General features: G+C 40.5%; 2 protein-coding genes across 3 annotated transcripts; one reads left to right on the forward strand and one right to left on the reverse strand.

The window, feature by feature from the left end:
• Positions 1-17: 17 nt before the first annotated feature.
• LOC121758907 (protein ESMERALDA 1-like) lies at positions 18-9,986 on the reverse strand. Of its 2 annotated transcripts, XM_042154344.1 has the most exons (10): positions 9,458-9,986; positions 8,782-8,851; positions 7,597-7,664; positions 7,415-7,503; positions 6,124-6,321; positions 5,334-5,538; positions 5,086-5,253; positions 1,543-1,710; positions 1,241-1,431; positions 18-777 (listed from the first exon to the last, which is right to left on the reverse strand). In XM_042154344.1, exons 1-10 carry the CDS (start codon positions 9,812-9,814, stop codon positions 603-605), a joined length of 1,689 nt encoding a protein of 562 aa, XP_042010278.1. In that variant the 5' UTR covers positions 9,815-9,986; the 3' UTR covers positions 18-602. The 2 variants fall into 2 exon arrangements, with proteins under 2 accessions (XP_042010278.1, XP_042010279.1); XM_042154345.1 differs by lacking the exon at positions 18-777 and having other exon boundaries at positions 1,247-1,417.
• LOC121758908 lies at positions 2,023-4,487 on the forward strand. The gene is made up of 4 exons (XM_042154346.1): positions 2,023-2,442; positions 2,645-3,538; positions 3,635-3,753; positions 3,856-4,487. Exons 1-4 carry the CDS (start codon positions 2,427-2,429, stop codon positions 4,372-4,374), a joined length of 1,548 nt encoding a protein of 515 aa, XP_042010280.1. The 5' UTR covers positions 2,023-2,426; the 3' UTR covers positions 4,375-4,487.
• Positions 9,987-23,700: the final 13,714 nt, after the last annotated feature.

Below are 23,700 nucleotides of genomic sequence, written 5' to 3' on the forward strand. Positions count from 1 at the left end.
AGAAAGAAAGCGACACATTAACTGAAACCAGACAATGCACAACAGTATCCAGAACACTTACACAACTTTTTATCTGTTTTCTTACAACACATGCAAATCATCTGTTTTGTTTTTACTGTTCCTTTTTTCCCCCTGCATTGATACATGGAGAAGTATATATGTGAAGGGGATGGATGAAATGCAATGTATTTTACAATTTGGAACAATTTGAATGAATTGATCCTGCTCTAGGGTGTTGTACAGCTGAATCACTAATGTACAGTACAAACATGGACATGTTCGTCCGAGCTTCTTCTACAAACAATCTTTTGCTGGAGCTTCTTCAGTCCATTGATTCACAACGAGTCAGATGATGCGGTAGCTAAGCATAAAATTTGACGTAGGGCGACTTTTTTGTGCTGTTCCAGTAAGTTATAGGGTTGGGGTTATACACTCTTTGCATCTTGCACAAAAATATGCAGATTAATACCCGGCTAACAATCATATTCTTCCTACAAATCACTATCCACAATCTGGACAAGCAGAGTTGCGCCCTCTCCCCGAGGGGGAGCCAAAATAATCAAAGAATCAGTATCAAGATATCTGGTTAGCAGAAGGACCCCTTACGTTGCAGATGATGATGACGATGGTGAACTTGAATCCTCGGTCTTGTTCATTTTGCACATGCAATCTGGACATGGAACTGAATATATCGAGTCATTCGGCCTCTTGAGCTCAATACCTTTCGAGTCACTATGACTTCGAATATTTAGCATTTGGCGCTTGAAGCTTTTCCACCTGGGAAACCATCCAAGAGAAATCAAGTTATACTGGACATGTTCAAGAGAGAACTAATAATGAAAGGTGAGAGGCAGGTCTTCTTATCCATGATAAAACCATTGGAACCTTGCCCTTGATCGTTACAGCAAAAAAGAAGGTAAAAAAGGGCGGAGGAAAAACAATAAACACAAACTCAAGTCATCAATGGAGACTGAGGACAAGTAAACAACAGCAGTAAGCTCACAGGTGCAGCTAAGTTAAACTCGGTTTCATCTGCTCGTGTAATGAATTTCCTTGAAAATAAATTCTAATCATAGGGAAAGTGTAAACCAATTCATAACTAGTTTATGGTCCTTAAGATTTCATTATGTAAAACTTGACAGACTGGATAATTTAAATTTCTTAGTCATTGCACAACCAGCACAAACACTCCACATGTTCCAAAGAATTGCAAAAAAAATTGACAAGAAAAACGCATTACCCGTTATTTAGATTATCAAATAATAGTGCTAACTTCCGCTTGTCAGGCCTTATTGTCCTGGAGTGACCACCATACAAATATCTTCTGTGCCCCAAAAGAAACTGAGGGAAATTTCCTCCTTGAGTTGTTACAAAGACTTCACTATGAAGACAAACAGTGTAGTCTATAGCAGCCATTCTGGATGAGTAATTCTGGATATAAGTAATGGAGTCAAAACACATAACAACATGTGAAGAATTGAAATGCCACAAAAGATCCGAAGAAAAACATCACATAGAAAAGTACTAGTTCTTTATTCACACCTGGAATGGAGCTAGTTCCTCAGCAGATGCCAGCATTTCTTTTGTTTGTAGTAATGGAAACATTTCCAATAATGGGGCCATGTACCTATCAGAATCATATATCTTTCCAGATGCCAAATAAATTGATGTACTTTTGTGAAATCCCATTCCCCTGAGCATCAAACCTACCTGATCAATAAAACAACAGTAGGAGATAACGATATAAGTTGTTACTTATAAGATTACTATGCAACACCTATTATTGGTTTTTTTACTCAGAAATGCAAAAGCAAGTTTCAAAAGAGAGAAAAAAACCAAAACCAGGTTTTAGAACAGCAAAGACATGGATCAAATTTAATCTTTATGTTTTCTTCAGAATTTTCCAACTGCGCATCAGTGACAATATAGATCATGAAATCACAGTACTCTGCACACTATCTATTAAGTCCATGAAGTTCAACAACAGATGAACCCTTTGCTCATAGGATCACCACACTGTCCCATTGTTTGTAAGTCGTCCGATATATCGCGATATATCGCGATATATCGCCTGTATCGGTAGGCCAAGGGTCGATACACACCCAGATGCGACTTAGGCGACTAACATTCGAGTCGTCCGATATATCGCGCGACTCGACCGATTAGTCGCCTGATCGAGTCGAGGACGACTTAATGGGCTTCACTCCAGATTGGGCCAGGCGGACATGTAGGTGTCTATTCAGCCCATTAGGGTTTCTTTATAAAAACCCCCCACTTCAGCCCATTAGGGTTTCTTTATAAAAACCCCCCACTTCAGCCCATTAGGGTTTCTTTATAAAAAACCCTCCTCCTCCCAGAACTGACGCCGCCCCTCCTCCTCCCAGAACTGACGCCGCCTCTCCTGGACACGCCTCTCCTCATTCAGGATGAACTCTATTTCCGGTAATGCTCCAGTTCCTCTTCCTCTCTTATGTCTCTCCTCTCTCGTCTATTATTTGAGTTCCTCAAGCGCTGCATCTGTTCTCTATTGTTATTTTTTAGAGCAACTTCAATTCTTGACTGTTCTGTGTTCTATTATGATTTGTTAGCAGTGTTGCATCTGTTCTTTTGACTCTTCATTTTCGCTGCATTTGATGTATTGTAGATGAAAATGCTACAGTCGAAGTGGTGTTCCCAAATGCAGCAGCTGCTGCTGAAGCCGATGCACAGCTGACTGGAGGGTATGCTGCGTCCGATGAGCCAAATTCTGCTGCTGTTCCATCATCTGGGTCTGGTAATGTCACTCCTAATGAGAAGGACTTTGAATCCATAGTTGCTAGCACATTAGGAAAGATGCCACCAGAACTTGCTGCAATGGCCAAAGATCCAAAGAGGCATGCTAAATCCAAAGACCCTGGGTGGAAGTATGGGTTCTGGCCATATGAAGGAAAGAGAGATATGGTGCAATGCATCTTCTGCAGAAAGGTGGTTCCTGCAGGAATCAAGAGGTTCAAGCAACACATTGCAGGTGGTTATGGAGACGTCGAGAAGTGTCCAACTGCACCTGCAATAGTAAGAAAAGAGATGTACGATTTTTTGAAGAAAAATGCTAGGAAAGAACTGAACCTGCAGCAGGGAAGGGAATGGGATTGTGAAGCAGATAGTGGAGGTGAAGTGCAGGAAACATGTGCGGTGCCAAGCTCAGGGACTAGAATTAAGGAAAGTAATAGGATGTTTGCTCGTTCTTACCTAGATTCAGCTAAGCAGGGGTCACAAAAGTACATGAAAAGTGTTAGTTCCATGCTACAAAAGTCGCCGGAAGATGTGGTTTCTGAGAGGCATAGTTCAAGGAATTCTCAAACTAGTACAATGGAGCATTGCACAAAGAAATCAAAGGAAGTTAAACAAAGAGTTGATGATCATGTGGCAGATTTCTTTTATGAGAATGGAATTCCTTTGAATGCTATTATAAGCAAACAAGCAGATGACTATGAGAAGTCTCAAGGTGAAGCCTTCTCGAGGCCATTAGCAATAAAGGATAGAGCTAGAAAAAATCCAGGTAAACTTTTATGATGTTTGCTGTTTGGTCATCTAAATGCCTTCTCCAAGCTATATAGAAGTAAAACTTTTTTGCTGTTTTGTTTCTGTTTTGCAGTTAACTGGTGGGGAGCATATGGTGGCCTTGCATACGAGTTGATGAGTTTAGCAAAAAAAATAGTTAGCCTTTGCTGTTCGGCATCAGGATGTGAGCGTAATTGGAGCACCTTCTCTCAAGTAAGTTCATTCCAATCCAAAATAGACATTGGCAGCAAGCCAGCAACCTGATATAAAATTGACATGTTTATGTTTCTGTTTCTTTGACCATGACCATGATAGATACATACCAAGAGAAGGAATAGGTTGGAGCACAAGAGGCTCAACAATTTAGTGTTTGTTAGCTACAACAGAAAAATGGCCAACAGATTTGCTAAGCTGCGTGAGCTCGGTTCGAAAGGCAAGAAATACAATCCGTTGCACCTTGACGAGTTTCAGTGGGAAAACGAGTGGGTTGATGCCGGCTGTGAACCAGTTCATCAAGATGCCGCTTCTGATACTGGTAATGATCTAACTTGGCAAAACGTGGATGAAGCTACTGGTGCAACTCAAGGTCTAGGAGGTCGTAATCTGCCAAGGGCTGCTGCAATGAAAAGGAAGAGTGGATCTAAACATGCTGCTGCTGCTGCAAGTAAAAGGACTAAGCAACCTAGGACAGCTGCAATTCCAGTTGAAGATGAAGTGTCAAGTGAAGAGGATGATGAAATGGGAGATGAGGGTGGATCTGATTACGAAGATGATGAAGAGGGTGGTGGAGGTTCAGCTGCAGGGGCTTTCCAAGTGGATGATGCTGTGCTTTGAGTTTGCTTAATTGCTTGTTAGTTGTTATCATGCAAATCGTTGAACATGACTAAATCATTGAACAATATGATGCTGTGTTTTTTCCTGTTGTAATTTGAAGTATATATTGCATATTTTACATGTGTAAAAGGGCAAGTCGCCCGATATATCGATATATATCGGTCTTGAGGGACCTGGACGACTTGTCTGGTGAGTCGCCCGACTTACTATCGATATATCGACTAAGTCGCCCGATATATCGCCTGAGTCGATATATCGGTCCTCTGGCGACGCGGTTCGATTCACCGACTTAAAAACATTGCACTGTCCTACTACTATACTTCTAGGCTACGTGAACAAATTTATGATAAAAGAAGGCCCCATGAAAGGGGTAGAAAAAGAATATGTGGATACATACTCCTTCCATCCCATAATGTGGATATACACTCCCTCCGTCCCATAAAAATTTGACCCTTTTGGGACGGCATGGGTTTTAATGCACAATTGGTAAAGTAGGAGAGAGATGGAAACAAAATGTTATTGGAGTATTGTTAGTTGACAATGGGACCCACCTCAGAGAAAAAAGTTACCATAAATAGAAGTATACCACATTTATGGGACGTACCGAAATGGAAAGAGTGTATTTTTATGGGACGGAGGGAGTATTATATAGTTGAAGGTTGAAAATTGAAAATTCAGAATATACAGATTTATAGTAGTATGATATAGTACCTCTAAAGGTGTTAATGGACATTTCCCATTTAATCTGATGGCTCCAGGCCGAATGACTTTGCCACGTTTAGTAAATTTTCCCTTCCAACCTCTTTCCCTAGCAGCATCCATGTCTAGTTTTTCTTTGTCTCCACCATCATATACACAACAAGAAAATGCAACCATGTCCTATAGTAGAAGATAATCAGCGATGAAATCTTTATTCCAACATTTGCAGGCAGATGAAATCTCATCACATCCTAACTAACCTCCTCAAAGCGAAGATGCACAGAGATATATTTGCCACCATTATTAACACTGAGCTTTTTCATCCTTGTAACCAAAGTTTGACCCAAACTTGATATTGGGTCTGAAAACCTTAGAGCTTGATAATTTGCCAAACATCTGAGTCGTTGTACAGCTGGCGGAGCATCAAATGACAATCGATTTGCAAAAGGAGAAATCCTTATAGTCCTGAGATGGTCAACTTCAATGTTACAACTGTGAGACTGAAGAATGAGTTTGAACTTTTTATGCATCAGAAGTGAATAGGAATACACGAAATGAGAAAATTAATATGTACAGTACAGAAAATGGTGATTCCTATTGAATATCTACTTCCATAAAACAAGTGAATTTAGAATAGAGAAAGGGAAAATCATCTAACAAGAATAATGTATGGCTGTATGAAAATAAATTCAAAATAACCTCGGCAATTACCTCTACAGTTTCAGATTCAGAAAGCCATTATAATGACTAATTATTAAAGTTGTTTTAAAACTTAAATTTAATATTTACTTAGAACAATGATCATTCACGTGAGTCGCAGGTCATGTACTGCAGCAATAGAGTTCCACGCACTTGTATAAGCACAATATCACATAGAAAGCAGTAGCAACCTCCATAATGACAAAGAAACTTCTTTAAATGGGTATTTATGAAGATCCATTAATCAGGCAATAGGCATCAAAACAAATCGTACAAAACCATTAAGAAGGGTGTGTGATGGAGACTGATTAAGAATTAAAAAGAAATGAACACAAGCAAGAGGAAACTCACTTTTCTTCAAGTAGCTTTGGAAGAACTATATCTGTATAGTATTTGATAGGCGACCAGGCTTTTATCTTGAAGTTGTACACGTTGCTCATGTTATGGTCAAATCGCTCCATTATGTTCCCCGGAATTGTTCCAACTATCCGAACATCATTTTCAAGGGTTTTAATGAAGAATTCTTCGTCATATATGTCACCAAATTTACTGGATATAGAACAGCAGTATTAGACTTTTGCTCTCTGGAATGAAAATATGTCATCCATGTAAGGAAAAAAGCATTTCAACTATGGTGGTGAAAGACAACATAATGAAAATGATCAATTGCCAATGTAGTCTAGGTACAATTGCATACCACTCTGAAAAATGTTTCATCAAAATTAAAAGTCTACATAATCAAAAGCTCAATATAACACTATGCAAATAGTCATTCAGACACTTAGCTACATATTTTTCTAATCTCATGATATAGGCTGAAGTTATGTTTAAAAAGAGAAAACGTCATTGAAGCAATGCTTACTTTAGAAACATAGTTGTATACACCTCGCATAAATGAAACATGCCGCTTGAATCATAGGTGGAGAAATAGTGCACCCATTTATTCTGTGACCTAAATATAACTCAAAAGGTCATGCCTTTTGCACCTTACGTTGAAAAAATCTTAACCACGCAGTAATTCAGCCCAGAAATCAGTTCCTTGATGGAACTTGGTATTGAAAAACCATGAGCTAAGACATCCTAGGTTATGTAAAGTATCATAAAGCAACTTAAACCTAGTTGTCGACGTTAGAGGTGTATTTAAGAATGGATTAGCTAGAAACACATAAAGCTCAGACAATAATTAAGCATTAAGGGAGATCTGATTAACTTTAAACATCAGGGCTGTGCTCTATTTTTTTGTTTGGAATCTCTTACAAAATCACAGGAAGTGGGCCGTGAATGAAAGTGTACACAAGACATATCATGTCTTTATAAAAATAAAGCAATGCTAAGTTAATCAGTATATGCAATGAAACCTATCTACTGCTACGTCAAATAAAAACGTGTTTACGTTTCTTTCTCGTCCGTCCAATAAAATCATGTGCATTTTCTTTCTTTCTTTTTTGAACACTACCACATCACAAATTGTTGCAATAATAGCCTTACTATCACAACTTGTTTACAATCATTTTACATAACAATACCCCTAACGTAGGCCCTTTTCCATGTCTGCACTCATAATACAAACAACACTAAAAGTGGACCTTTCTCCACTCACTATACTGATAACACAGATATTGTTGATGACTGTGTTACTCACCTCGGATCCCTCCAGATACTGTGATAATGAAAGTTTGGAATCACGAGAGTTGCATTAAGGTAGCCAGCCACAGCAACAGCATTGCATATCTGAAAGCATCAAGAAAATGATAGTGAGTGCTGCCTAGCCCACAGTAAAAACTCATCATAAAATATAAACAAGAAACAAAAATAAAAAAGTACCGATGTTCTCTGTTGATTTAGACCACCATTGGCCTCAACAAATATATATCCATTTGACTCGGGTAAGCCTGCGGTGGCCAAAGATTTATTGTAAATTTCAGATATTCTCAGCTGAACCTCAAGGTCCTCAACCATAAGGAAATAAGCAAACAGTTATGGTACCACAAAATTATGAAGTTAAAAGAAGTCAACAGGACACATAGATGCAGAGTCACTTATCAATAGAGAGAATAATAGACAGTGATTACCTTGTTTAAATTTAATTTTGTTTTATATTTTGGGTTTTGGCCTTTGGGTAAGGGAGGAAAAAATTACATTGTGTAGTTTTAATTAGTCCTGAAGACCAAATGCATAAGTTACTTCATCAGTGAACAACAGTTTTGAAACGAACCAAGAATTATGGGCCCATGATATTAGTTATTGATAAAATGTAGAAAGTGGTGATAAAGCAGATGAATGATATACCAGTGTTGTCACATTCATAAAACTAACTAATCACACTAGCAGTCACTATTATTTGGACCATTAATAGGAATGACAATTATGGTCAGACAAGCAATGTTATTTTATTTCTGTACCCATCATCCATCTGGATATTATGCTTTAGATAGATGCATAAAACTAACTGATCCCACTAGCATCAGTGAACTACTCCTTTTACACCCCAAGCATTCACAAGGAAACGAAAGTGATACCAGAATTCAGATGCGTAATGAGATGGAAGTACCAAGAATTCAAAACTAACAAGCTTTTCTTATCTTATCAAGATTAAGAATACCCCTGATTTTATTCTTGCACATTGTCATTTCAGAGATCGCAAACAGTGTGCCCTGGAAGATGGCTACTACTAAGCATTCCTGCTATTATCAGTCCATTCATGCATTTTAAGTATATTCCTATGATTATTAGAAGCAAAAAGTAATAGATGAACCTGAGCTAATGTTCAATATATACGTTAGAAACGTTTAGTTAATTATACCACATAATGTGGCAAAGTGTTGTGGTGCATAAAATGCCATAGCTTCCGTGAGTTTATCAAATTCAGCATTATTTTCAGGTAATACAAATCTGAACTGCCGAAATATGAGCAATATGCTGCTACCTACCTTTATGCTGAATGTCTGATTATGTGCAAATCAATAAAAAGAATTGAACTTATAAATCTTGCTCAAGATAGTTCCATACCTTCAGAAGACTTGTTGATACATGGTCTCCATTCACCAACTTTATAAGAATGTTTCCATATAGTTGATATCTGTATTCAGCATGAGAGAAATAAAAGATTGAAAACTTTCATTTAATCATCAGCTTCACTATTTCTCTCACCGATTCAGTTTGTGTGTGTCCATATAAAGACAAGCATACAGATGAAAGCCCTATATAAGGGAATGAACAACATGAATCTACTAGATAATACTACTGTCCTTTTTACTGATTAGAACGGCGAAAGCCCTTTCAGAATATGAACTTCTGCCTAGTGCACAGCCAAATGTAATACTCCACAAACCAAGTAGTTGCTTCACTACTCCTAAAAACCTCTGTGTGCCCCATTACCTCACATTGCTTGCACAAGATATTCTTCCAAAGTAGCCTATAGCTTTTCCAATTTTTAGATCAGCAGCCATAGAGTGCAAACAGCAAAATACTTGGGCAATTCGCAAAGCTATACTAATGTGAAAGACCGTCGAATTCCCCAATCTCAAGGCAATAAAGCAATGCCGTAAAAATAAACTGTTCACAAATGCGATGAAATCTGCCGGTAGTAGAAATATGAGGTGTCGAAATCAATAAGAGAATGTAAAGCCACTCTTAATTCAAATCATAGTAACTAAACACTTGAGCATTTAATTTTAGGACTGACCGCATCGGCAGAGGAATTATCGGAGTCCATTTGGGGGAGGAGCTTGTGATATAACTGGCGGCTGCGGTAGACGGAGCCCGGGGGAGGCCTGTGAGTGATGACCGGAACGACGTCGAAGGAGACAGTCCCCATGTAAAAGAGCATAACGGCGATGTAGAGAATAGGCGCGAATATAAGAATGCCCTGGCGCTTGAGGAGGCAGGAGAGGAAGATCCAGAGGAGGCGCTGCGCGAGCGTCTTGGGCGGCGGGCGGGCGGATTTGGAGCTGCGCGGGCGGTAGCGCGGGGAGCGGCTGAGCGGGGGGGAGGAGGGCGGCGATTGAGGGCTGCTTTGTCCGCTGCTCGGGAGCCGATGCATCGCGGTTATTGTTCACATCGTAGCAATGATGAATGTGATAATTTATTTTTCAAAAGGGGAAAAAGATTCCAACAGCGATTGGTGTGATAATGTAGAGGTGCAGGCGCAGGCGTGGTGGTCTGTGTGTAGGTAGAGAGAGAGAGAGAGAGAGAGAGCACGTGACGTGAACAATTGACAGACATGGCAACAGAAGGATGGAGAGAGACGTGTGTGTGATTCATTCTAATTGATTTTGACTTTTTGGGTCAACGCTCCATTTTCCTTAACCGTTTTCGATTTTAGTTTGGGTGACTGACCTGACCACCTCCCTCAAGTATAGTAGTAATGGTGAAGTTAAAATGCGCGTAATATAATATTTTTAATTTTAAATAGATCGGTTCACTTCTGCTTTTCCAATTTCCATCCAATTCATTAATTATTAATTACTATTATATAATTAAATGCAACACTAAATTGCTAATTTTGGCGCCAAAGTTTTCCTTGTTTGCAAAACTATAGTATTAGAAAACAATTAATAATAGAGTTAATTCTTGATTACATTTCTAAAAATCGTTGTTATCCAGAATAAGATATAGTATATCCAGCCAGCACAAGCAATCCTAAAGCGTGTATTTTTTTTTTGAAGTTGATTGATTCAATATAATAAAGTTTGTCGTTAGTCAGAATTGAGTTCCTGCTCTGTTATTTAAAAATATGGGTCAAGCATTGTGTTCACCCTATAAAATTTGCCCAATTCTTGGTCTATTTCTGAGAAATCTAAGTGTTCACCTTCCACTTTTTAATTCTTGGAAGCCCAAGCTAAAATGTTTGGGTTGCACTGTTTATGGGAATTGCACAAGGATTCAAATCTTTGAAAGTTGCTGAGATTTATTTCTGCATTGAATTCTCCACCAACAATTGGTGTTAATTTTGTCATTCGACTTTTTTGATTAGGTCAAAGTCAGAAATTGGGCTACTGTTTGGCCCATATTTGAATTCAAAACATGTAAACTGAACAAAGTGGCCGAGAATTATACATGTGTGCCATAGGGCATCATTTCTTGAAAGAATTCAATTCTTGGAGATTTTATAATTGTATAATTCTTATATGGTGAACACACACGCCCTAAATGTAAATATCAAATTTCATATAGTGTAAATGGAGGAGTATTGAGTTTGTAATACTATATCTTTTCTTACTATGTACTACCACAATATATATAACATGGGGAGTTCCTATTTGGAGGAGAATTGAAATTCTCTGATATGGAAAAGATTACCTGGAATCTTTATATTGATTTTGTTGTCGAAATGAGATACAAGTCTTGTCCGGCGAAAATTACAATTAAAATAAACAAAGGAAATTTACACGGAAAAATTGAAACAATTACACGGGAAAATATCTTTGGAAAGCGGTAAGCCGAGTCGAGGAGTCCTCTTTCCGCAAGACGAGATACGCCCCGGTAGTGCTCTCGGTTTGGCGTGTCGTCCCCAAAGATAAAACGGCTTCGTCTCTGAAGTAGCAGTACTGCTAGCAACAGAGCTCCGGCGAACGGGGGTAAGGCGGGGGCAGAGCTTCGACGGGAAGATATGCAGAGAGGGAGAGAGCGTGTATGCAGGAATGCTTGTGTATTCTATGTCTAGAATGCAATGGATGCATGCCTATTTATAGGCCAAGTCCACCTGCAGGGCATTGATGGAGTCAACAGCCATTATGTGTGCCATGATGGCTTGACCGTAACCGCCGGGGGTTATTGACTGGTGCACTAGCCAGTGGGAGCTGAAGAGACACGACGCACCTGGACATGCTACACGACGGGATACACCATGGACCGTCGGGGTCAATCGGGGACCTTTTGTCTCCCGTTATGCGTCGGGGTCCAGCGGGGACCTTTTAACTCCCGTTGTGAGTCGGGGTCCAGCGGGACCATGACGTGGACCAGACCCGTCGGGGATAGCGTGGAGTTTGGGGTGGTCTAAAAAGAACAAGCGGGGCTCGAACCACGCTCAATGACCAGCTCCAAAGAACAGCCCAAAGACCACTCAAAGACCAATTGCCAAGATCCAAGGCACAAGGCACAAAGCACCCGGCACCCGGTGCACGGAGCACGGGGCACGGGACATGGGTCACGGGTCGCGGTGCGCGGTACGCGGCTCGCGAACGGGCGGCGACGGCCGCGCGTGTGCGCGCGTGTGGGCTCTGTCACCAGTCTTATTCCACGATAATTATTACACATAATAATTCATCTGATTAAATACTTCATCAAAGAAGTATATCATCCCCGATGTGGGATAATTAACACTTAGTTAATTAATCCCTTAGTCTTTTCACATAGCTCATTTCTAGCTTTATTGTGACCAACTTTAATATATTATTTCTCACTCACCGGGAATTGGATTTGAGAAAATGAATATACTACGGTCATCTACTCGGAACGTAGATCGACGTTATTGCATTTAATTTCACAAAATTAAATGTCTTGTAATATTTATTATTAGTCAAAAATCATTTGACCAAGCACGATTCCAACAATCCCCCACATGAGTGGAAATTGCCAAATGCATATGTATGTAGACACAAGCTCAACCCTCAAGAGGTATGTAAGCATAAGGATAGGTAGTTTTTTGCTTTGAACCATCCATAGTCAACACCATCGGATACACAGGCGGACTAGTAGCGCGATGCTTTGAACTATTCCTCCACGCCGTGCACCGAGACAATGATGTTAACACTTAAACACCTCAACCTCATTCGTTCTCACGTTTTGTGTCCATTTCAGGCCTTAGACACCACTTTGGATTCATAAGTGTATAGTTTGAAGCGGCCCCACTTCACACTTACATAGGTGATTCCTCGTTAAGTATCTTGTCATACTTAGTCTCCTTGAGAACTTCATCTCAACGAGATCCTTTAGGAATCATTAAAAGTCATAGACTTAACCTCACCACTAGGCAAGTTTTTCAAACACTCTATTGCTCTCTAGGGAATAGTTAAAGATGAGTGTTTCACACGAACTCTCATAGTTTAGTTTTCCCATTGAACCAAGTTCTTGGGATCTCCAGTCATCATGGTTGGGTTACCACTATGACAATTCTTTAGTTTGTGGATTTCAAACTCATTCCCTCTAGCAATTTATTCATTTGATCACGATTTAACCATTTGGTTAGCGGATCCGCTAGATTATCCAATGACTTCACGTAGTCAATTGTAATCACCCCTGTTGTGATCAAATGTCTCACGGTATTGGGTCGTCGACGAATGTGTCAAGACTTACCATTGTACAAGCCACTGTTTGCCCTCCCAATAGCGGCTTGGCTATCACAGTGAATTAACACGGGAGGCACAGGCTTTGACCAACATGGAATATCTTCAAGGAAGTTTTTAAGCCATTCGGCTTCTTCCGTGGCTTTATCTAAAGCTATGAATTCAGATTCCATGGTGGATCGGGCTATACATGCCTGTTTCATGGATTTCCACGAGACAGCACCACCCCCCAATAGTAAAGACATATCCACTTGTTGAAAGTGAGTCTTTGTTATCGGATATCCAATTTGCATCGCAGTACCCTTCAAGTACCGGGGGGTATCTCGAAAAGTGTAGCCCATGATTTTGAGTGTACTTGAGATATCTCAACACTCTTACAAGAGCTTTCCAATGCTCTTTGCTTGGATTGTTCGTATAACGGCTCAACTTTTTCACGGCGCAAGAAATATCAGGTCGAGTGCAATTAGTAAGATACATAATGCATCCAATGACCCGTGCATAATCTTCTTGTGCAATGGGCTCACCCCTCTTCTTGCTCAAGTGAACATTGAGCTCTATAGGCGTCTTAGACGGGATGCCATCATAGCCATTGAATCTCTTTAATACTTTCTCAACATAATGAGATTGTGTTAAGGTGATTCCTTCGGATGTTCTTGAAATTTTCATTCCAAGAATTACATCGGCTAGACCCATATCCTTCATGTCGAAGTTTTTCTTCAACATGGCTTTCGTGTCGTTAATCACTTGGGTGTTACTACCCATGATTAACATATCATCAACGTAGAGACACACTATAACGTATCCATTATCAGTGTTGTTAATGTAGACACATTTGTCACATTCGTTGATTTTAAATCCATTTGATAACATCACGTTATCAAATTTCAAGTGCCACTGCAATGGCGCTTGTTTCAATCCATAGAGGGATTTAACCAGCTTGCATACCTTTTTCTCTTGTCCAGGTACTACAAAACCTTCAGGTTGTTCCATATAGATTTCATCTTCAAGGTCACCATTTAGAAACGCAGTCTTAACATCCATTTGATGAATCTCAAGATTGTGCACAGCAGCAATCGCGAGAAGCACTCGAATTGATGTAATCCTCGTTACAGGTGAGTATGTATCGAAGAAATTGTACCCTTCCTTTTGTTTAAAGCCTTTGACAACCAGTCGAGCTTTATACTTTCCACTGTTCCATCGGCCTTAAACTTTCTTTTAAGGACCCATTTGCATCCTAAAGGTTTAGCACCTTCAGGTAGATCAACCAACACCCACGTGTGGTTTAGCAAAATTGACTCAATTTCGCTTTGAACAGCTTCTTTCCAATGCAACCCGTCTGGGCCAGCAAAGGCTACTTTTATCGATGTTGGTTTTTCATCCAACATGAATGCAATGTAGTCAGGACCAAATGTCTTTGGTGTTCTGACCCTGCTACCACGTCTTGGTACCGCATCGTTTGGATCAGGCATTGTTCGCTTGCGCGATTCTGGCTCTTCATCCGCTGATTTAGAACTAGTGGCTTCATCCTCAATTCCCGTCTCAGAATTGGGTACAATATTTTCCTTGTCTTTGCGAGGAAATATGTTTTCAAGAAATACAACATTTCTTGACTCGATTGTTGTTCCCATGGTCACAGTCGGTATTTCAGACTTGTGGACAATAAATCGATATGCACTACTATTAAGTGCATACCCAATGAAGATGCAGTCAACCGTTTTAGGACCGATTGTAACTTCTTTGGGCGGAGGAACCATCACCTTAGCCAAACACCCCCACACTTTGAGGTATTTGTAGGATGGCTTCCTTCCCTTCCACAACTCATAAGGAGTAATGTCCTTACCTTTGAGTGGGATTTTGTTTAGGATGTAGTTGGCTGTCAAAACAGCTTTCCCCCACATGTTCTGGGGCATTCCCGAACTGATCAGTAACGCATTCATCATCTCTTTGAGAGTTCGATTCTTGGGTTTTACAACACCATTAGATTGTGGTGAATATAGTGCAGTCGTTTGGTGAATTATACCACTTGCGTTGCATAATTCCTCAAACGGGGCTACGTATTCACCTCCTCTATCACTTCGAATCATTTTGATTTTACATCCAAGTTGATTCTCGACTTCGTTCTTATAATTTTTGAACGCTTCTATTGCTTCATCTTTACTTCTTAAAAGATAGACATAACAATATCTTGTGCAATCATTTATGAATGTGATACAGTATTTTTTTACCATCTCTCGTTTGCACCAATTTTAAGTCACATACGTCCGTGTGAATTAATTCAAGGGGTTTCGTGTTCCGTTCAACCGAATGAAACGGTAACTTAGTCATTTTTGCCTCAAGACAAGTTTCACATTTGTTTTGAGTTTCTACTTCATTTTCCTTTAGTAAATCTAAACTTACTAATCTTTTAATGGCATTTTGATTTACATGTCCCAATCTATTGTGCCACAAGTTAGAACACTCAGCCAAGTAAGAAGAAGTAGATGTATTCTTATTATTAGCCAACGGCTTAGGGACATGGCGTACAGCTACACTAAGCTTGAAAAGTCCGTCGGTTACAAAGCCTTTTCCGAGTGACTTCCCAAACTTGTACAAAGAAAACCTATCAGATTCAAATACAAGTTTAAACCTCTTATTCACTAGTATTGATCCTGACACTAGGTTCTTCCGGATGTCCGGGACATGCAGCACATCCTTCAAAGTGATGGTGACGCCGGACGTCATCATGAGAATCACGTCTCCAATGCCGAGGACTTGAGACGAGGCTTGATTCCCCATATTGATCTTCCTCCTTTCAACAGCGGTGTAGGAGGCAAACTTGCTCTTATCGGCACAAACGTGGGCAGTAGCTCCAGTGTCGATATACCAGCCACCTTTGTTATCAACAAGGTTGACTTCTTCCTTGACCACAGCAAGAAGGTCACTTTCATCCCAGTCCTTGAATTCTTTTTCAACAACGTGGGCAGCCGGCTTCTTCTTCGGCTTGCGGCAGTCCTTGGAAAAGTGGCCAGGTTTGCCACAGTTGTAGCAGTTGCCTTCAACCTTCCTCGCAGGCTGCTTCTTCTTGCCCTTGTCCTTTGCAATTGGACGGGAGCGTTTGTTGGAGGGACCGCCCCGCTCCAACAGATTGGCCTTTGCAACAGGTGGGCCATGGCCCTTAGCCAAACCATCGCGTTTGCGCACGTCTGACTCGATGCGCAACTTCACGATCAAGTCTTCAAGATTCATCTCCTTTCGCTTGTGCTTAAGGTAGCTCTTGAAGTCCTTCCAGCCGGGTGGAAGTTTTTCAATGACCGTGCCCGCCGTGAAAGCTTCAGGCAGGGCCATTCCCTCGGCGGCGAGGTCGTGGATGATGAGCTGGAACTCTTTCACTTGGTCCATGATTGGTCGGGAGTCGACCATTTTGTAGTCCAAGTACTTAGCTATTACAAATTTCTTAGTACCCGCATCATCACTACGGTACTTCTTATCTAGCATTTCCCACACTTGTTTTGATGTGGGAATAGTACAATACATGTTATAGAGACTATCATCTAAAGCACTTAAAATAAAGTTTTTACAAAGATAGTCTCCTTTGCGCCAAGCGTCATACTCGACGTACATCTCGACACGTGCCTCATCCTCGCTTGGCGGGGTTGGCTCGTTCTCCTTGAGGAAGTTAACGACACCCAACGTTGTTAGGTAGAACAACATTTTCTGTTGCCATCTCTTGAAGTCCGTTCCAGTGAACTTCGACGGCTTCTCAGCGGGTGGCATCATCCTTGGTGCCATTGGTGCCGAGCTTGTCCCATGGAATGGACCAAATCCGTTGCCCCCGTAGGAGCTAACAATTGGTTGGGGCACAGTACCCCCCACAGTTGCGTGGAGCATGGAGGCCCCCGCATTTGTGCCGACCCCGAAGGATCCAGCTCCCGTGCCGACCCTGATGGATCCAGCACCCGTGCCGACCCGAAGGATCCAGCACCCGTGCCGACCCCGAAGGGTCCAACACACGTGCTGCCCCCGAAGGAGCTAGCACCCGTGCCGACCCCGGAGGGTCCAGCACCCGTGCCGTGCCCGAAGGCCCCGACACTTGACCCAATGAAGGATCCAATGGAACCACTGAAAGTGGAACCGACCGACCCACTCGAGGTGAATCCAGAAACCGTCCCAAATGGGTTGTCAAACACCCAAGGGGCTGTTGATGAAGAGGTTGAGAAGCCAGGAGTCGGAATCATCGTTATGTCCGACGACGTGTAGACGGGAGCGACGGGGGACACGGTGGATGGAACGGTGGCAGCGGCGGTAGACGGGTCAGTCGACATCTCCAAGCAAAGGTGTTGATTTCAGTTTAGTTGGTGTGTGTAAAGTCCTTTAGTGGCAAGAATATCTCGTCTTGCGATTGTTGTCGAAATGAGATACAAGTCTTGTCGGGCAAAAATTACAATGAAAATAAACAAAGGAAAATTACATGGAAAAACTGAAACAATTACACGGGAAAATATCTGTGGAAAGCGGTAAGCCGAGTCGAGGAGTCCTCTTTCCGCAAGACAAGATACGCCCCGGTAGTGCTCTCGGTTTGGCGTGTCGTCCCCAAAGATAAAACGGCTTCGTCTCTGAAGTAGCAGCACCGCTAGCAACAGAGCTCCGGCGAACGGGAGTAAGGCGGGGGCAGAGCTTTGACGGGAAGATATGCAGAGAGGGAGAGAGCGTGTATGCAGTAATGCTTGTGTATTCTATGTCTAGAATGTAATGGATGCATGCCTATTTATAGGCCAAGTCCACCTGCAGGACATTGATGGAGTCAACAGCCATTATGTGTGCCATGATGGCTTGACCGTAACCGCCGGGGGTTATTGACTGGTGCACTAGCCAGTGAGAGCTGAAGAGACACGACACACCTGGACATGCTACACGACGGGATACACCATGGACCGTCGGGGTCCATCGGGGACCTTTTGTCTCCCGTTATGCGTCGGGGTCCAGCGGGGACCTTTTAACTCCCGTTGTGAGTCGGGGTCCAGCGGGACCATGACGTGGACCAGACCCGTCGGGGATAGCGTGGAGTTTGGGGTGGTCTAAAAAGAACAAGCGGGGCTCGAACCACGCTCAACGACCAGCTCCAAAGAACAGCCCAAAGACCAATTGCCAAGATCCAAGGCACCCGGGACACGGTGCACGGGTCGCGGCTCGCGGCTCGTGGGCGGACAGCGGCGGCGCGCGCATGTGCGCGTGTGTGGGCTCTGTCACCCGTCTTATTCTACGATAATTATTACACATAATAATTCATCATATTAATACTTCATCAAAGAAGTCTATGATCCCCGATGTGGGATAATTAACACTTAGTTAATTAATCCCTTAGTCTTTTCACATAACTCATTTCTAGCTTTATTGTGACCAACTTTAATATATTATTTCTCACTCACCGGGAATCGGATTTGAGAAAATGAATATACTACGGTCATCTACTCGGAACGTAGATCGACGTTATTGCAAATGAATATACTACGGTCATCTACTCGGAACGTAGATCGACGTTATTGCATTTAATTTCATAAAATTAAATATCTTGTAATATTTATTATTAGTCAAAAATCATTTGACCAAGCTCGATTCCAACAGATTTAACTAAATTCTACTCATAGAATCAAATCATTGAGTTCTCAATTGTTATGCTCCAGTTCATCCATGATTCTGATTGTTTAACTGCTAATGTTTTTTTGCTCATCCTCATCATTTTTTTACACGTGTATACATGTAAGTTGAGAGTTTCACTACAATTTGGAATGTTTCAACTTACTGATCTCACCAATATTACTATTCAACACCTTGTAGGGAGCCAAAATCAAGCATGGAAGACGATGCCAATCTATACTCTTCAAAAACAGCTCTAACTCCACCACTTCAATTAGCTCAACAATCGAGGAAACTAACGATTGGTAAGTAGATCCCTAGTCTCCAGGATCAGAGATCAACAGTACTACTATTTATATACTATTTGTTCAATATTCTTCCACCAATTTCTCACTTTATTCTACCTCTATCCTCTCTATTTATTCCTATATTTTTTTCTAGATTTATAATTTTTATTTTCTAGGATTTGTAATTTTTATTTTCTAGGTTTGTAATTTTTTTTCCGAATGAACAATGAATTTTCCGTGTTTTAATTGTTCAATGTTTTCTATTTTACAATTAAAATAGCTTGTAGTTGTAATAGTGAATTTAATAGTTGTGGCCTACATGGTTATGAGAGTTGTGGCTTGGCCATGAAAATTAAGGGAATGATGACGTAGAGTGGAGTTGGGGTTTGGATCCGGGCGAGGTTAATGATGATCTAATAGAATAAAATTGTTCACCCTGATTATTAATGGATGTGGAATTGTGGATCTTTGGATTCATAACCTCACCACACGAATGTATAATCACATAAAATACTCTCCTAACATATAAACTATGTAAAAACACATATAATAACATGAGAAGATCATTGATTACGCTATAAGAGCATTTTGCGCCCAATAGAGTGAGTACCATATGAATGGTCAAATAGGCAGAACATGCACGCATGTTTCAAGTAATTAAATTTTATTTACTAGGTCTTTGTTTTTGTTTAATTAGTCATTGTGAGATTATATTCGATTTCATTAAATCCTCATTTAACTGATACAACTAATCTCATAACTTCTCTGTTATCTAATACTCACACATTCAAAAATCAAAATACATTGCACAACATTCCGGTAAATTCATTACTATTTGTTTTGAGATCGAGCACACTACTTCAGAACATCAAAACATGAATGACAACGTTGGTTACAAACATTAGGATTGTCAATCCTAAATACGTAACTCTTAAAAGCTCCTAAGACCCTTGAAAAGTTATCACTCTCAATTAACAGTGTCGTTTTAAAGGAAACTAATTGTAGTGTCTATTAAGTGGATCTAACTCGCCAACCTCCTCTCACGATTATGTAGCAAGTTATATTAATTCATCACAGAATGTGTCACTCAAACGTGAAGCATTATCCAACAACTTAAGTAGGGATGCCAATCGGGTCGGCCCATCGGGTTTCGAGCCGGCCCTACTCGGGTTGCGGGCCAATCGGGTGCGGGCTAATCGGGTTGTGAATTCTTTCGGGTTGTAAAATTTCAACCCTAACCCTAAAAGGTCGAGTTTCGGGCTAGCCCAGCGGGTTAATCGAGTTGCTACCAATAAGATTAACATGCGATCAATCCAATAAATAATGATGAAAATTAGTTATATTCATAAAATGTAAAATATTTAATTATGATAAATTTAAGATATATGGTCAAACTTAATCATAAACATGATCAAATAATAATATTTGAGATATTTCGTGAAATTTTAATGCATGTTTTAGAAATTTAAATATTTTTTTAAGTGAATTTGAAGTTTTTAATTTATTTATCAATTATTATATTAATAAAAATTTAATATATAATTTGTATATTTAATATAAAACTGAAAGTTATTTTTTTAGTTATCTATATTATAAAATTAATCAATAAAGTGTCGAATTAGGAGTAAAAAATAGAATAATAGAAATTTTATCGGATTTTTGGGCTAGCCCATCGGGTTTTCGGGTCTAGCCCTAAAGGGTCACGGGTTAATCGGGTGCGGGCTAATCGGGTTTTAATTTTATCGGGCTAGAAATTTTCAGCCATAACCCTATAAATTTGGCGGGCTATTCGGGCCAGCCCACGGGTTGCGGGCTACATTGACATCCCCAAAGTTAAGGAAGAAACAAAGTAAAAATAAAACGGATATTAAATTGAAAATGGAATTGTATAACTAAAGTCGTTACTAACACATCCCTAGAATCCTATGAATTTAGTTACACATGATAGAATAAGCTAAAAACATAGATTGTAGGGAAAACAATTGGAACATAAAAGTAAAGCAAATAAAAACCAAAGGTTGAATCCTTGTAGCTTTGATGTTCTTGAATCCTTCTTCGACTCCTTGCACAATGAAGCACTCTAACTTTTAATCTCTAGAAAATATGTTGCAAAAATAGGATCCCTAATGATGAAGCTTGAGGGGTATTTATAGGGGAAAAATCGTTCATTCTCAAATAAGGAAAAGGGTTGCAAATTATGGAAAATCTTGGAGAGAAAATTAGAGAAAATCTGCTCGCCGCTCTTTTGTGGCGGACCGCCGCACCTTGGCCAGCGGTCGCCATGCATTGATCCGAAGCTTCTGACTCTTAGGTGGCGGTCGCCACGCATTGCCCGGCGGTCGCTGGGGGTGTCTTCATTCTATGCACCAGTTTTCCGAAACGGACCGCTACAGATATGGCGGTCGCCGACAGTGTTGCGGCGGTCACTGGTCGCTCCCAGAATCTCCAGATTTCCTACTTCGCGTTTTGACTCCCTTTTTAGGCTCAAATATGCACATTTCTCACAAAACATGTCAAAATAACAAAATATATAAAATACGCAAATAATGGACATGTTATGCAACTTTGACATTCAAAACGGACCAAATCGTGCAAAATCTGGGCGTATCAAACTAGCCGGTTTTTTAATTGTAGAATATGGACTACATATTGTTAGTTAATGAACATCAAGAGTTCCAAGAATAGAACATTTATAATATCTAGTTTCAATAGTAAACTAGTTCCAAGAATGTATTTATTATTGTATCTCAAGAGTCCCCAACAATCCTATAAATTCATGGATGTTGGGTATCCTTTTCAACCAATCAAACACACACCAAATAGTTGAGTGTCTCCCTTCATTATCTTCCACAAAAATCATCAAAGGAGGACCAATGTGGTTGCCAAAATCCAACGCTAAAACAGGACATTTGTCCAGCGTTCAAGAATGCCCAAACATGACGTCTTATTGCGCGGAGGAATCCACTATGCATCGTCGTCGAACGATGATGATTGATGATCAAAACTTGTAGCATTAGCGGCATGTAAATCCACATAGATATAGGCAATGTCATTCTTTACTTCATCACCAGATGTGTTCACTTCGGTTTGTCCCTCCTTGATAGAAAGCTCGTTCGGCTGAGACTGGGGTTTAACTGCTTGCCTCACATCTCCCTTGCAATTCTGTGCTGAGAGTTCTACCACTATTGGAAGCATATCATAGTCTCTCTCACAGTCCGTTAGGTCAACACTTTCTTCTGCTTGTTTGGCCAGAGCTTTTTCAAGTGACTTAGATAGCTCCTCGACTTTTTCCTGAGACGCTGTCAGGGTTGCGTTCATGACAGCAACAACAAGAGGCAGAGGCGCTGGTGCGGAGCAGTTGTGCGAGCAGGGGGGCTGCTGCGCCTGTGGGGGCTACATCGGGTATTCTGATTGCGGCAGAGGCGGTTGGGACGTAAAATTTGTGGGTTGGTAGTTATACTGCCACGAATGGTATCTGGCGTAGGAATTTTGCAGCGGCGCGTATGAATCCGAGTAGGTGTAGGGCTCCTGCGGGACAACGGCTGGAACCTGCCAACAAGGCTGTTCATGGTAGGAATACGCTTGATGTAGAGGGACATAGGATGGCGGTGGATTCAGTGGTTCAGCGTAGAGACTTTGCAGCAGCGCGTACGAATCCGCGTAAGTGTATGGAGGCGGCAGCTGGTCGATGTTTGGAGGCGGCGACGGCTGGTAGCATGTGAACTGGAAGCGTGGCTGCTTCCCTACGCTCATGCTCAATCAATCGGGTCTCGAGTCGGGCATGCCAAGCGAGGATATATTCCAACATTGCAGCTATTGAATTCAGTTGCAAGCCTTCGGATGCTTGCGATATCTCTGGCCATGAACGAAGATTGAGAGAACTTTTTCCAAAAAAGGAAATGTGACATCTTTTGTGGGACAAACTAAAATGGAAAGGGTGACATCTACTATGGGACGGAGGGAGTATATTTTTGGGATAACGTAAGAAAATATGGAATAAATGACTGAAAATAATATTCCTCACTAGTCACTATCATTGATTAATTAGGATTAAAATTGTGGCGTAGCTTATAAAGGATAACGAAAAAACTAAAGAGCATCTCCAACAAAGAGAGGTAAATGAAAGAGGTATATCATCTATTTACCTTATTATAAAGTGAAATATACCCTTCCAAAATAACACATTCGAAAGAAAAAATGTATATAGAAAGGTAAATCATTTTTTAAAAATAAAATAATAGTATAAAATGCATTAAAAACCATATAAAGTGTAATATCTTCTCAAATACATTCCCCCTTAAAGAATGGTTTTTCATGAAAAGAAGACAAATATGGTAGTTATAAGATTTTATCTCTCCATCAATGGAGAGGTAAAGATAACTCCTCAGAATGGTAAAAGGTATAATACTTTCTCATATACCTCGATTTTTCTTGGAAAAAAGGTAAATTTGGTAGTTATATGAGTTTACATCTTCATTTACCTCTCCCCTTGGAGATGCTCTAATAGGTACATGTAGGGGTGAGCAAAAAAAATGGAAAACCGAATATCTGAACCGAATCAAACCGAAATTTTGAAATTCGGTTCGGATTTTTCGGTTCGGTTCGATTTTAAAAAATATTTCGGTTCGGTTTGATTTTTCGGTTCGGTTCGGGCGAAAAAAACCGAAAAACCGAATTATATTTTGAATATAATATTATATATATTTATTCTATTAATTTAATATATTATATAATATATATTC

Source organism: Salvia splendens, chromosome 12, assembly GCF_004379255.2.
Source record: "Salvia splendens isolate huo1 chromosome 12, SspV2, whole genome shotgun sequence".
Lineage (NCBI taxonomy): Eukaryota > Viridiplantae > Streptophyta > Magnoliopsida > Lamiales > Lamiaceae > Salvia > Salvia splendens.

What these genes read in the sequence shown, in the direction of transcription:
- LOC121758908 (XM_042154346.1), top strand. An exon ending in TAGAGCTAGAAAAAATCCAG is followed by an intron (nt 3,539 to 3,634) that starts GTAAACTTTTAT and finishes TCTGTTTTGCAG; the next exon opens with TTAACTGGTGGGGAGCATAT. An exon ending in ATTGGAGCACCTTCTCTCAA is followed by an intron (nt 3,754 to 3,855) that starts GTAAGTTCATTC and finishes TGACCATGATAG; the next exon opens with ATACATACCAAGAGAAGGAA.
- LOC121758907 (XM_042154344.1), bottom strand. Translation starts at nt 9,814, where the DNA reads ATGCATCGGCTCCCGAGCAGCGGACAAAGCAGCCCTCAATCGCCGCCC. An exon ending in TATCAACAAGTCTTCTGAAG is followed by an intron (nt 7,665 to 8,781) that starts GTATGGAACTAT and finishes TGGCCACCGCAG; the next exon opens with GCTTACCCGAGTCAAATGGA. An exon ending in TGCATCTTCGCTTTGAGGAG is followed by an intron (nt 5,254 to 5,333) that starts GTTAGTTAGGAT and finishes CTTCTACTATAG; the next exon opens with GACATGGTTGCATTTTCTTG.